The sequence below is a fragment of the Vicugna pacos genome, chromosome 13 (assembly GCF_048564905.1).
Source record: "Vicugna pacos chromosome 13, VicPac4, whole genome shotgun sequence".
Taxonomy (NCBI): domain Eukaryota; kingdom Metazoa; phylum Chordata; class Mammalia; order Artiodactyla; family Camelidae; genus Vicugna; species Vicugna pacos.
The window spans coordinates 894,141-909,397 of record NC_132999.1 but is presented as its reverse complement, the minus strand read 5'-3'; the positions used below and the strand labels follow the sequence as shown (position 1 = coordinate 909,397).

At 35.0% G+C, this 15,257-nt stretch overlaps 1 protein-coding gene across 4 annotated transcripts in view; it reads right to left on the bottom strand.

Annotated features, from left to right (window-relative positions):
• LOC140685378 (tRNA (32-2'-O)-methyltransferase regulator THADA-like) overlaps positions 1 to 15,257 on the bottom strand; it is a 68,103-nt gene that overhangs the window by 49,006 nt on the left and 3,840 nt on the right. For all 4 annotated transcript variants that reach the window (XM_072973985.1, XM_072973988.1, XM_072973986.1 and 1 more), the window contains exons 4-11: positions 14,799 to 14,929; positions 10,877 to 11,025; positions 10,730 to 10,762; positions 10,428 to 10,476; positions 7,418 to 7,599; positions 4,273 to 4,367; positions 3,132 to 3,352; positions 1,182 to 1,882 (exon numbers count right to left, since the gene is read on the bottom strand). In XM_072973985.1, the coding sequence (XP_072830086.1) occupies positions 1,182 to 1,882; positions 3,132 to 3,352; positions 4,273 to 4,367; positions 7,418 to 7,599; positions 10,428 to 10,476; positions 10,730 to 10,762; positions 10,877 to 11,025; positions 14,799 to 14,929 (1,561 nt within the window). The remainder of the gene's footprint in view (positions 1 to 1,181; positions 1,883 to 3,131; positions 3,353 to 4,272; positions 4,368 to 7,417; positions 7,600 to 10,427; positions 10,477 to 10,729; positions 10,763 to 10,876; positions 11,026 to 14,798; positions 14,930 to 15,257) is intronic.

Below are 15,257 nucleotides of genomic sequence, written 5' to 3'. Positions count from 1 at the left end.
AAAATCATAATCTTTGGCTGATATTTTTACCTTTTCCTTGACAGTGAGAAAATAAATCAGGAAGTCAATCAGGAAAAAAATCAGGTGGAGAAATATTTAAAACCATAAAAATAACTAAGATGACTTACAGCTGAAAAATACTTTAGTGACTGAAGACCATTATTTCTCTAAAAATAAACACAGAACCTCTCTGTATATTTTGAAATCACTGTTTCTTCCTAGTAAAGAAGATCAAAGGAGGATCACAAAGAACTTGATGCCTTCAGAGGCCAGATATCAGCCCTTACTAAGGGGACGCGGAGCTCTGACCCACAGACACCGTGATTTAAAAAGAAAGACTGCCTTACTTCAGAACAGATCCATGAGCCCTCACCTTTAGGTGGCTTCTCAAAAAAGCAAGAACAATTGTTGTTAAAAACGATCAACAATGGCTCATTTTTGTATACAAGAATCAAATTTTCCAGCTATCTCATGGTTATTCTCTGAAGGACTGAAAGTTTTTAATTTAAATTTTAGTTGGAAATATCCTTAAAATGTGATGTAAAGTACCATATTCCTGCTTTGTTAAGCAGAATGTAGTAATTTTAAGATTTACATGATGAGTCCGGATCATTATTTTATATATTAATCACTAAATTATGCTTTAATGCAGTGATTCGTTCAGGGTTACCGAGTTTCAGTGGAATGTTTACACCTATTCTAAATGACCAGAGACAGCTGTTTCTTGAGGTGATGCTTCTAAATTTTTTTATCTCTTTCCCAGAGACAAATACTTGCTACTGCCAATTTGCCTGTCTTTAACCTTGCCTAAAACAATTTTTAATTACTGTTTCAATCACTTGAATAAGCAAATTATTTAAAACACACAAACTTTCACTCCAGTTTGACAATTAAATAACAAATAAAAACTTAGTAAAATGAATTAAAACCTAGTAATAAAAGGAACCTCATAATGATAATTGGAATTAATCTTTAGCTTATAGAAATGCCTTCAGCCAAAAATCTCTGTACAGCTAGGTACAGAAACATTTGTTTCAATCCAAAATCTCTATAATTAATATCCTCCCTCACTATTTATGGAAGTGGTAATATTTAAATTCAAATATGGTCAACATCTGCCTAGGTACCCATATTTAAGCATCCTGACTAGAAATTACAACAATAAAAATTCATCTTCTTACCAGTTTTAGCATCAGCAGAAGTCTGAAGAATCTTTACCATGTAGCTTAAGCTGTCAGGGTTGCAATTCAGTAATTTTGGCAAGTAATAATCAATCACGTAAGATTTTTGATCCAGATTTCCTTCACACAGTATAAAAAGGAGAGGAGAAACCCAAGTCTCATGCCACTTATCAATCCAAGTGTTGTCGACAGCCTGGGATTTCAAACGACTCTTATGGTTTTTAAACATAGTTTCCAACAGGTCACTTGCATAAGGCACCAATGACTGATCCCCCATCACCTCTAAGATTTGCGATGGAACAGTTTTAGCTAATGCCAAAATATGTTCAATTCCTATGTACTCTACTAAACAACCAAGGCATGTGTACTTTCCTTTACTATGCCATTCCAATCGCAGAAGACTCTCAGTCAGTTCCAAAATGAAATGATCAGTGGCCAAATCTGACTTTTTTGGCTCTTCTATAGTGAGCTGGTGCATTTGGAGAATATTTCTGAATATGATTTTGGTCTGGTGTCTCAAAGCATCCAATGGATGTTCCCAGTGGGTATAGACATATTCCAAAAGTCTCCTAACTATGCTTGAATTCCCATTCAGACTGTCCTTTAGGCTTGGGGAACTTGATTCAAGGACATGTATGGCAGAATTAGTCCAACACACCAAAATTCTAGACAGAAACATTTCCAGAGTTGACTCCTTGATCCTGAAGAAAAATGAGCCATGTTATTATAAACTGACCAGTAAAAGTAATTTCATTTTATAATCATGTAGACTTTAAACATATAAAACATAAAGAATGATCAGAAAATCAAATCATTATTAAATTTATAACAACACAAAAAAATACAACAAACAAAGCCAAAACAGATCTCAAATTTGTACATGAATCTTTCCATTTAATAAAAATTAATCCAAAAAAGAACACAAGGAAACTTTGGGGGGTGATGGAAATGTTCATTATTTTAATTGTGATGATGGTTTCCCAGGTGTTTTAAAATATACTGAGGGGATAGGACAGGAGAATATTAGAGAGAATGGGGTTTTTTAGGGGGTAATGAAAATATTCTAAAGTTGACTATGGTGATAGTTGCCCAACCCTACAAACATACTAAAAAAAAATTCAATTACATACTTTAAATAGGTGAATTGTATGGAAATATAAAGTATGTCTCAATAAAGCTGTTATAAAATAAACAATAAAGAAGTTTTTTGAAAAAGAATATAAAAGCAAATATGCGTATGTTCATATATGACTGAAGAATTGTGCTGTACACCAGAAATTGACACACTGTAAACTGACTATACTTCAATAAAAATATATACATACAAAAAAAGGAACTGTACATCATAAATGGATGAATTATATGGTATATGAATTATATCTCAATAAAGCTGTTTTTAAAAAGTAGATCTAAATTACATTGAAATATGCACAATTTACACCAAAAAACCCACAAAGTACAATCCAGTGGAGTTAGAAGACCTTGTTACAGCTCTGGCTTGGGTGCTTGTCCAAAATATACTGTTAGGTAAGCATTTACTTTCCTAAGCTTCACTCTACCCATTCAACAGATTAGACTTCCTATCCTATCTATCAGACAGGTGAGGATCACATCAAATTACCTACCAGAAGTTATTCATAAGAACTAAAGTATTATATGTATAGAAATTTTCATAGGCTTTTTGAAAATGCTTGCATTAGAGACTGAATGTTAAATTAATTTTGAAAATGGTCACTATAGGTTAACCTGCACCAACAGTTTCTCTCTCCCATTATCCCACCTTCTCTTGTTCTACTTTCACATTTACTTCATTCCCTACACATATCTCCCTTTTAATTTAGGATTATCCTGACCACTTTCCATTGAATTTCTAAGTAAGCTGGCTTCACTGCCTTCTTTTAAATGTCTGACAAGCAAAACAAAATATGAGACAGCAGCATCAAAACTCACTGTGAACTCAAGGTGAACAAAACATGCACAGTATCCAAGAGCAGAGCCTCCCGACTGGGGCCCATCCTCCCATCCTGCCAGTCCAACATGGTGAGCGCCCCCTGACACAGGAATAAGAGAGCTGACTGGGAGACGTCAGCACAGCAAAGGTTCCCGCAGCAGTCCAAAAGCCACGCGGGGACGCTGGCACAGTCCGCTGAACCGAGAAGCAAACTACTAATCTGGAAAAATACAACGAAGCTGATTACAGATAAGGCCTCTGAAAATTCCTAGAGATACTTCAAAATACAAATCCAAAATTCTCTTTTCCCTGAAACATCCTTGGAAAAATAACTGAATCTAAAGCTGAAAAAGCCGCAAGTGTTAAAATTATTACTACATCAAAACAAAAAAAATTAAATCTAAGCACATGAACCATTTTGCTGGTTTGAATGTTCTGGTAGGGCACAACACATCGCCACCTGCAGGTGGATGAGCTTATTAACTAATGTTTTGCTAGAGGTGATTTGAGAAACAAAAAAATTTAATTTTATCCAATGATAATTACTTTGTGTGATCTTGTACATACCTATTTGGCATAAAGTCATTTTGCTCTTAGTAGAGAACTAAAATAACTCCCTAGATAATACAGCAAGAAAAAAAAACTGCTAGTACTAAACACAAGAATTGTGGCTCAAATTATTAATTCACACTTCCCATAGAGTCAAATTTACTGAACAATTGATTCCAGAGTGATTCCTGTCTAAAGTACAATATTTGAGTTATTTTTAATAAAAACAACATACTTATCAAAAGTTATTACTGTATATATCTACACATTAATCTCTGTACAATTTTAATACTACAAATATCTTTTATGATACTGAGAGATGGAACTGAACAACACTAGAAATAAACAAAGATATACACCAAATAATATTGATAATGATTACCTTTGTGAGATGGATTTATAGGTATTATTGTCTTCTCTCTGCTTTATCTAAATTTTTGAAGCTGTCTCTTATAGTAAGAGAAAAAGGCCATCAGAAAGGTTCTGACTGTGCCAATAAAATTTTTTCTTAAATTCACTTCTTTAAAAACATTTTTAAAACATGTGTCTAATTATCAATAAAGTATAGTTCTTAAAAAGAGATGTACTTACCAAATCAGGAATCTTTTCAGGTGGATGAAACATAGCTTTAATAAAAAGAATAACAGCTAATCCAGATGTACTCTGAATTGTTTGTAAGAGGTCATCTATTAGGTAAAAAAGTAGAAAGCATGTATTAAAGGATGATGGATACTGTGGTGCAGCAGACAGAGCAGATGCTGTGAGGTCAGACAGTCCTGAGTGCAATTTCTAGCCTGACAACTTCCTGGGTGAACAGGCCTTGGGTAAGTTATTTAACTTCCCAGGGACTCAGCTTTTCTGTAAAATGGGAAAAATATAACACTTAACTGACACAGTTGTAAGGCTGAAATGAATAATGAACATAAAGGCTTTTATAGCTAGCACATTCTCAACAGATGTGATTTCTTCTTTTCTCCACTAACATCCACTCACTCCCAGCATATCTATCAGCAATACCACATGTCCCCTCCCCTCCACTGATGCCTCTGCATTCCAACCCCCACATGCATTACTTTTTCTTCAAGTGATTTCAGGGCATGCATAAAGAGCTTACATCAGTGCTAACCACAAACTTTGCTACTGTCGGCATGGTACCCAATATAACCAAACCACCTTAGCTTACTATATTCTTCTGGTTTTCTGTTAGCCTCTGGTTTGTGAGAAAGTATAGAAAATAATAGGTGAATTATTCAACTTGGGGTAAGAATTATGAACACCTACTAAAAATTTCCTACTAAATATTCATTTCTGCCCTTTATCCCTGTTAACAGAACTGTGACTTTGATTGGGACATTCATATGCCCAGCCACAGGCAGGATACCTGCTTCTTCAATCTTCCTTGCGACTAAAGGTACCATATGAGGATTCAGGCCAATGGGAATGTAAGCAGTAATCCCTTGGCTATTTTTGTTCTTCCTGATTAAAGGTAAAGATGCAACTGGTCTTCCTTCCTGCTCTGAATACAGACATGATGTCTGGAGTTACAGCAGTCATATAACAGCCATGAAACAACAAACATGGGGGTGAAAGGCAACAGCTGAAGATGGTAAAGCAGAAAGGCAGAGATGTTTGGCCCAAACTGCCTACAGTAGTCCTGGAGCACCTGCCTCTGAACTTGTTATGTGGGGAGGCACATTTGCTTACATCCCTGAATTTCAGTTTTCTGTTACTTACAGCTAAACACTTTGATACATGAAGTTTAAAATCTTAGGAAAGAATAGCATTGATTAAGTGCCATCAGCTTCTCAGAAAAGTGATTGCCTCACATTAACATGTCTTCTCTGCATTTCACCAATTAAAGTTTTTCTTTACATTAACAAATTCCTTTTTTAAAAGGAAATATCCTTTAAAAAGATGTCTACATTATGCCTTAATAAAAACCTTTCCTTTTTTATTTTTTTTTATTTTATTTGGTTATAGTCAGTTTACAATGTTGTGTCAATTTCCAGTGTAGAGCACAATTTTTCAGTTATACATGAACATACATATACTCATTGTCACATTCTTTTTCACTGTGAGCTACCACAAGATCTTGTATATATCTCCCTGTGCTATACAGTATAATCTTGTTTATCTATTCTATATACACCTGTCAGTATCTATAAATTTCAAACTTCCAGTCTGTCCCTTCCCACCTCCTTCCCCCTGATAACCTTTCCTTTTCATGTCTATCTGAGATTCCAGGATGGAAAAAAAAAAAGATAAAGAAAAGAAGTATTAATGAGATGATATAGTTAGAACTTCCACTAGTTTCCAGGGTTAAAAACATATCAAAAATGAGATACTATTTTTTTTTCCCATTAGCCTAGGAAAACTAAACCAGTTACTGTTCTTTACAAACAAGGGCTCTGGACAGACCCATTAATTTTTTTAATTAAGTTAATATTCATATACAAATTACCATATAGGATAGGAGGTGAAAAAGTAATATAACTTTTTATGTAGATATTTATATGTTAAGTATCACTTTGTTGTTAATCTTATTATAATATAAAACACAGATACAGAAAACCATCCAAAACAAATGTACAGCTTAATAATTATTAGAAGGTGAACACCCTTGTACCCACTGATGCAAGGCAAGAAACAAAACTTAGCCATCCAGCCCAGAAGGTTCACCCATGTGCCTCATCCCAATCACAGGCCCCGCTCTCTAACCCCGAGTAAACATTATCCTGACTTTCATAGTAATGACTTCCTTATTTTCAAAAAACAGCTTTATTAATCAAATGTGCATCCTAGACACTATAATTAAGTCTTGTCCATTTTTTTTTAAATTGATATGTCTTTTAATCTACAGGTGCCCTCCCTGTCTCTTTCTTTTTATTATAATTTTTGTTGAAGAACTCTGGCCTTTTAACCTGTAGTTTCCCACAATCTGGATGTTTGTTTACTCCTAGTGCAGTTCAACAAGTTCTTCTGTCCTCTGTGATTCCTGCAAATTGGCAGGTGACCTACAGATGGATCAGTCTCAGGTTCAATCCCTAAGGAAGACTCTAGGTGGTAAAAGCAAGACTTTAAGTGGTACACGTTGCCTGCCTGCCTGTCTCTGTAATGTCAGCAGTCATTGATGCTTAATGCCCACCTCAAATCACTGGGACTTACAAAATGGTGATCCCTGATTCTATCACTTCGTTTTAACTTCTAAGTTGAAATACTTTTATAAAGACACTCTTCTCAGTAACTACTTGGTTTCCCAGTGGTACAGTTCATAAGGACAGAAGTGACATGAGACATAAGGAGAAATAATGACCAGCCCCACAATGACTGTCATTATCTGAATGTAATACTTGCTGCTAAGGAGATATGCATGGATTACACTAAACTTTCCAGATCTTCCTGCCAAATGTGGAAGTTTTTCAAGAATTTTCTTTTGTTTTATAAAGTCTGTGGCTTTTCAACACTAAGATTGTTAGGTTTTCTTCTTTGTATACAACATATACATGAACACATGCACAGATATATTTAGAAAAATCCTCCAACATTATCCCTCGATGAATTGGTGTTATTTGAAAGATAAAGCATGAAAACCTTGTAATCCAGGAACTTTCTCCACTTTAAAGGGCTAGGGGAGGGGAAGTTTTACATCTCACTTTTAATTATCAAATATTTCATACCATTAGTATCAAAAACTGATTGACAATTATAATCATCATTTTTATGTTTTTACACTTACCATCAGTTAAAAACTTGGTAAAAATACTCAGCAATTCACACATACTTTGCCATGTGGGAGAACTCTTCAATCGACTCCTCTGGAAACCTGGTATTTTCTGTACCAACATCACAGAAACTCTAATGCCTACCAACAAGTCATTCATCAATTGCATTTGAACAATGTGATTTCCAGCCAATTTTCTACAATGAAGAAAACATATTATTACAAAAGAAAACTCAAACAAAAATGTCACCATTTCTATTTCTCTCCAAAATAAAACATATTCCTCAATCAAAAGGCCAAAATTAGCTTTAGATTATAATCAATATTTATGCCTCTTAGGTCCATTCCCATAAACATTCCAGTTATGTAGACATTTATTGCAAACTTTCAACACTCTTAACTTACCTCAAATTTCCCTTTTTCTCAGCCTCACTTCTTTTTAAAGTAAACATAACAAATCAAGAAAAAAATGACACAATTTATTAATCTGAACACTCCCTATCCTGGATACTTTCTTCACCTGGCTCCCAAGATGCCAGGTTCTCCTAGGTTTTCTCCTGCTCCACCGTTGCCGCTCCTTCTCAGGCGCCTTGGCTAGTTCATCCTCTTCGCCCAGACCTCTTTCTATCAGAGGTCGCCACAACTCAGCCTTTAGTCCCCTTCTTCTGTCCATCTAATTCAGTCCCGTGGTGCTGAGCTCATCTAGCTCATAAATTTTAAATTATAATCTCTACGCTGACAATCCTTCAATTTTCATCTCTAGCCCGACCTCTCTTTCTAATTCCAGATTTGTATATGCAACTTCCTATTCAATATCTTCACTTGGATGTCGAAAAGACATCTCAAACAATGTGACCTTATCCACAACTCCAAACCAGCTCCACCTGCTAGGATCTCTAGCCTACAAAAACTTTGTAACCATCCTTGATTCCTCTCCCCACCATCCCATCTGTAAGAAAATCCTATTGGTTCTACCTCCAAAATCTATCTAGAATCAAAACACCTCCACTGCTACTCCCAGCCTGAGCCACTCTCATCCCTCCTTTATGTTACTATTACTTCAAAAGCCTCCTAACTGGTCTTCCAGCTTCTATCCTTGTTCCTCTCAATTATCAACATAGCAGAACACAAGAGTAATGATATTAAAACAACAGTCAGGGAAAACAGTTTGGGGTTCCTCAAAAAGTTAAACATAGAATTACTACATGATACAGTAATTCTGCTCCTAAGTATATGCCCCAAAGAACTAAAAGTAGAGACTCAAACAGATACTTGTACGCCAGTGTTTATAGCAGTATTATTCACATTCACGAAAAGGTAGAAACAGCCTACATGTCCATCAACAGATGAATGGATAAACAAAATGTGGCTTATACTACAATGGAGTATCATTCTGCCATTAAAACAGGCCTGAAATTATGATACATCCAACAATACAGGTTAACCTTTATAACACTGTAAGTAACATAAGCCAGACACAAAAGGACAAATACTGAATTCCACTTATCTGAGGTATCTAGAAAATGCAAATTCAAAGAGACAGAAAGTGGAATAGAAGTTACCAGGGTTATGGGAAGAGATAAAAAGACAGTGAATGTTCTTTTGGACACATTGAATTTGAGGCACCTGTAAAACATCCAGGATGCCCAGGAGGCAACCACTATATGAGTCTACCACCAGGGTAGAGATCTAATTAGGAGTGATAAATCTGGGAATCCTAAGTACATAGATGGTAGCTGACACAAAGAAGTAGATGATATTAAGCACTGAGAACAAACAGAATGAAAAGGACAGAACTCACACTTAAGAGGAGAGCAGAGGAAGAAGAGCGTAAGAGGAGACAGAGAAGGAGTTCCAGGTAAGGCAGAAAGAGATCTTGGGTTAAAGACGGCACACAGATATACTTCTATTCTCCCCCAGAACCTCCCTAAACCAACAGCCAAGGGATTTAAAACATAAAAAGACACAAATGATAAACAGACAATAAGACAACAATAACATTTTATAAGCAGATAGATGAGTGATAAACTAACTTGGCAAAATCAGGAAAGGTGAGTACTAAGCCAGAGAACAAGCCCAGAGCAATCTGATTTGCAGCCCCGAAAGGCTAAGAAATTTTTGGCACCAGGTACTCCTTGATGTGGTGGTAAATGTAGGGATGAAATCAGGAAGACTGGCTACAAGTCTGCCGAAGAAGAATAAGAACTCTGGATCATACCTCTAAGCCAGCAAACAACTGGTTTACCTCTAGAGAAGCTAAAACAGCAGATGTCAGAACAGAAAGACAGCACAGACATGGCAACAGTATCATACTGCAAACAGGAGAATGAGGTAAATAGATGTACAATGAATGCCAAATGCCAAGATTTCAGCCTTCTTCCTTCACTCAGCAACCAGATTAAGCCAATGGTTTGAAAGTTTCTTCCATGGCAAATCTGCTACCACTGGAAAAAGACCTCAAGGGTTCCCATATGAAAAAGCCCAGCTAGACTAGCCTACAATAAAACTTATAATCAACCCCTCCCATATGCATAGAGATTCAAATAAACTCTTGGTGCCCCATTCTTAAATGAGTGCTCAGCCAAGGATCACAATGTCTGAGGAAAGTTTCTAGCAACAAATAGAGTGGACAAAGGCAGCAAACAGAAAAAAAGCTTGGAAGAAATAGAGATCATGTAAAGATAGGAAAACTTAAAACAAACAAAAAACACTGTCATTAATATCCTCAAAGAGATAAGAGAGGATACTTCATCTGTGAAATAAGAACAGGATGCTATGAAAAAGGAACACTCAGGTGGAGGAAAGAGCTCTTCCCTTTCTCATTTATTCTCATAATTTATTTGATTTTTTAAAATTAAATATCAAACCTCTAAAAAATAAATTTAAATAATTAGGTCTAATGTTAATGGAGAGGGATGGAAAGGAGCACATTCTGGAACCTTTTAAAAATTTCCTTTGTATAAAGACAATGCACAACTGCAAATGTGCACACACACATACACAAGCATGGAAACACAACACTTGCCTATTTTCTTCTGAGATTTCAATTAAACTCTTCTGCAGAAAATGAAGCACTGAAATAAAAAGAATATAATGAAAAATTTTAAACCGTGAACTTTAACTTCAGCCCAAGAAAATATTTTAAATCACTGCTACCTAAAATGATATCATAGTATAGAAGTAGAAATGCAAAAGAAAGGAGTATGATGTATGTACCTTAGTCATCTGTAGTACTCTACTCATTGCCAAGAAACTTAAAAGAACCAGTTCCAAAATGATATATACAAGCAGACACCTCTCAGAATAAAGTAAAATAACAGCACTTACCATTTTCAAGAAGATTATTAACACTTGTTCTACCTGTGGGGGGGAAAAACACTGTGGGGTAAGGAGCATCAAGACCAAACATCATTTAACACAATGATGTAATGACAGGTGTGAGTCAGAAAAAATACTAGAAAAGAGCTGGCTTACCTAAGTCAAAGTTCTCCATACAGGAAGATAGATTGTCAATAACTTTCCTATAAGAGTATAAATCAGTAGTATTCAATTCTTCCTGAAGACGAGAAGTAAAACTTTGTATAGCTTCACTTAGAAAAAATTCAGGTAGGCCATTCAGTGAGCTAGAAAAAGAATCAAATATTAAAAATCTGACAGCCTTACAGTACATAAAAGGATACGGACAGAGGAATGGGTGGTGAAAGGTAGGGAGGGAAATAATACAAATGAAAAAATATTGAACTACACCTTCAAAATACTGTCAGAAAATTATAACTTCATACCACTGTCATTGGAACTCCCTGGTCTGTCATCTCTCAGCTGGTCCCCTGCTTCCATCTTGCCTCCCTCCCATCCCCCAGACTACCCTCAACAGAGCAGCCAGAGTGATAGTACTAAAACACCAGATTATTCCTCTGTCTAAAATCGTCCAACAATGTCCCTTTCAGTCTAAGCAGTAGCCAAAGGGCTTTCAATGACTTACAAGCCCCTACACATCTGGTCCCACCATTATTTCTCTGGTCTCATCTTGATCCTTGTTCACGCAGCTCTAGCTACACAGCCCTCTTCTGGTCCAACAACATGTCAAAGTCTTTGTTCTTATTATTTCCTCCATCTGGAACCCTCTTCCCTCAAATATACCCAATAATCATTTCTTCACCCCTTTCAGGTCTACCTCAAATGTTCCCTCTATCAATGACATTAAGATATCTGAGATAACTACTACATTTTAAACTACAACCTCACCCTACCCTTGGTGCTCCCTTTGCCACTTCTCTGCTTTATTTTTCTCCATAACACTCATGCCCTCTAATTCCTATATATTTTGCTTATTTGTCTATTTTCTATCTTCCCCTTAGAAGGAACCCCCTTTCTAGAGTGCTTTATTCACTGTATCTCCAATGCCTAGAAGAATACTTGACACATGGTAGATGATAATAAAAATTTACTGAAAGGATAAATTAAACGTAATGCCAATTTTCCCTCAGCTAATCTAAATCAAAACCAGTAGGCATTTTTTTTTTAAATTTGACTCAATAGTTCTAAAGCTTTTCTGGGAGGAAAAAAATTCAAAAATAGGAATATTTTGAAAAAGAAGAGTCAGTAGAGGGATGATTTGTTCTAGTACATAATTAAACCACATTATCAAACTACACTGAATAAAAGTGTGGATGCTGGGGTATACACAAATAGACTCAAGTCTAAAATTAAACTTGTGTTTATACAAAAACAAAGAGCATAATAAGATGGCATTTCAACTATGTGGGGAAAAAATGGACTATTCAGTAGTTTGGGGGTAAGTGGCTCCCCATACAGAAAAGAAAACTAACTTGGATCTCTACCTCACACTACAAACTTAATTCCAGATAGATTTAAAAGTTAAACAAACAAAAAAGTATTCTAAGAAAAGAGAAGTAATTTTATATAACCTTATATTAGAGAAAATACATATAAGCTGAAACTCAGAAATCTATACAAAGGAAAATATTAGGTTGGATTACAAATTTTTTTTAATTTTATAAAGCAAACACCATGAAGAAAGTTTAAAAACAAATAACAAAATAAAGCACTATATTTGGCACACAATCTATATGCGGTTCTTATAAATCAAAAAGACATTCTGTGGTTGGCTGCCATCTTGCAGGTGTTCCCCTTCTTTGCTGGCAAAGTCCACTTCCCACTAAAGAGGCTAAAAGAGTGAGACCTCTCCTTCCCAGCCATTTGTCACAACCAGAGAGAGTGCATATGGCCCAATCTTGACAATGGAAATTGACAGGGCCTTCAATGAAAAGTCCCTTGGGACCATCCACAAAATGTTTTTCTTTCCAATAAAAAGAAATACAAAAGAGGAAATTTTCTTTTTCTTTTCTTTTCTTTTTTTTGTCTTTTGGATGCAATACAGTCTATATGTAAGGTGTCTGTAATTGCCACAGACCCTTGTAACTCTCAGGGAAGACAGGGCCAACACAATGGGAAAAAAAAGATGGAAAATATCAGGATCTTTGATGACATTGTTGACCACTTCACCAAAACCCTGGAACTGGCCAGGATTTCATCATTTGCTTTATGGCACAATAAATACACTTGCTAAAAAGAAAAAAAAGAAAAAAAGAAATTCTGACAAGAAAACAAACAAAAATGTGTAAACACAAAAAAAGTCAAACAGTCAAAATCCACACATTAAAAAATGTTCAATCTCACTAGTAATCTGGAAAATGCAAATTATAACATAATACTATTTTTCACCTATCAGATTTTAAAAGATTTAAAGATTAACTTTATTCAGTGTTGGAAAGATATGAAGAAAAAGGCACTCTTATTCACTGTTGGAAGTATAAACTGGAATCATTTAGAGGGGAATACAATTTAGCAGTATTTATCAAACATTTTGATAGGCATAAATTTGGTCAAGAAATTCTACTTCTAGGAATTCATTTCAGAGGAATACACATATTCAATTATATACATAATTATCATTGCTATCATTGGTTATCATTGCAACACTGTTGAAATAATGAAAACTTAAAAACAAACTATCAATGGAGAAGCAATTAAATATTGTGTAATATGGCACATATAAATTTTGGTACATCTTTATTATGGAATATCTACGGCTGTTAGAATGAAGACTTTGGGTGGAAATGTAAAATGGTGCAGCCATATGGAAAAATGCAGGGAAATTCCTCAGAAAATTAAAAACAGAACTACCTTATGATCCAGCAATCCCACCTCTGGGTATATAACCAAAGGAGCTGAAAGCAGGACTCAAAGAGAGATTTGCATACCACGTTCATAGCAGCACTACTCACAATAGCCAAGAAGCAGAAGCAACCCAAATATTTTATCAACAGATGAATGGATGAACACAATATGGTATATACATACAATGGAGTATTATTCAGCCTTGAAAAGGAATGAAATCCTATCACATGCTACGACATAGATGAACCCTGAGGAAATTAAGTCAGTCTAAATGATAAATACAAATATTTTACTTATACAAGGTATACAAAGCAATCAAAATCATAGAAACAGAAAGCAGAATGGTTGCTGCCAAGAGCCAAAGGGAGGAGGAAATAAAGAACTGTTATTCAAGGGTACAGAGTTTCAGTTTTGTAAGATGAAAAAGTTCTAGAGACCCACAGCACAACAACGTGAATATACTTAACACTACTGAACTGAGCACTCAAAAATGATTAAGATGGTAAATTTTATGTTATGTGTTCTTTTAAACCATAATTTAAAAAAAAAAAAGAGTAAGGACTACACTGACATGAAATATCTCTAAGACATTATTTAGTAAAAAAAACAAGCTATGGAGAAATATGTAGAGTATAATTCCATTAATATAAAAAAATAAAAACTAAAATATAACACACACACTAGACCCAAAGAAAAGGTCTAGAAAGAGACATCAAAATGTTAAGTGATAACCTTTGCTAAGAAAAATAAGACAGATCAGAAATAGCGTACTTCTATATTGTGTACTTCTACATTGCTTGAAGTTTTTACATCAAGCATATATTCCTATACTACCTCTGTAATTAGAAATGTGTTTAAATCAAGAACAGAGGGGACAAATAGAGGAAAAACAGCAGGATGACAGATTTAAATTTAACCAATAATTGTATTAAATGCAGCTAGACTAAACCAGGTGTCAGCAAACTACAGCCCACAGCCTGATTTTTAAAGGCCCATTACCTGAGAAGGCTTTTTATATTTTTACAGAGTTGTGATAAATAAATAAACAAAACAAAGTGAAACCATGTGAATGAAATTGTTAAGTGATATATTTCAGTTCAGTTTTACCAAACCACAGAAGAAACCTTAACTATTGGTTACTTTTGGTCAAACTAAACATTTAATTGCCTAACTTCTCTTTCTTTTTTTTTCTTACCTTGCCAAGACTTTCTTCAAAGGATTCTTCAGATTCAAAGAAAGATAAATGCCTGCTAAAATATCCAAACAGCTTCGAACAGTGGGATCACACATGCCATTTTTATTTGCCTTCTCCAGTAAGGGCACAATCTATAATCCAAAAAATTCAAAGTCATAGTAATTTTTTTCTGATATAAAATATAGCAAAGTAACATCGATTCAAATACTCTTTTCAGTCTCAATTATAATGTGAAATATTTTTACACTACATTGTTAAGGGTACTGATAAATACCTATTTCAGTATTTATTAATTTTTTAAAGCCATGCCCCCAACTCCTCCAGACCCACCTTCATTAAGAACTGCAGACATGTTAATGGCTTAAGGTACAGGAATTCTGTAGCACTACAATACATTTAATTGATTTCCAAAAAACTATTACGCAGGTTCAAATAGTAAATCCTAATACTGAAATGCTA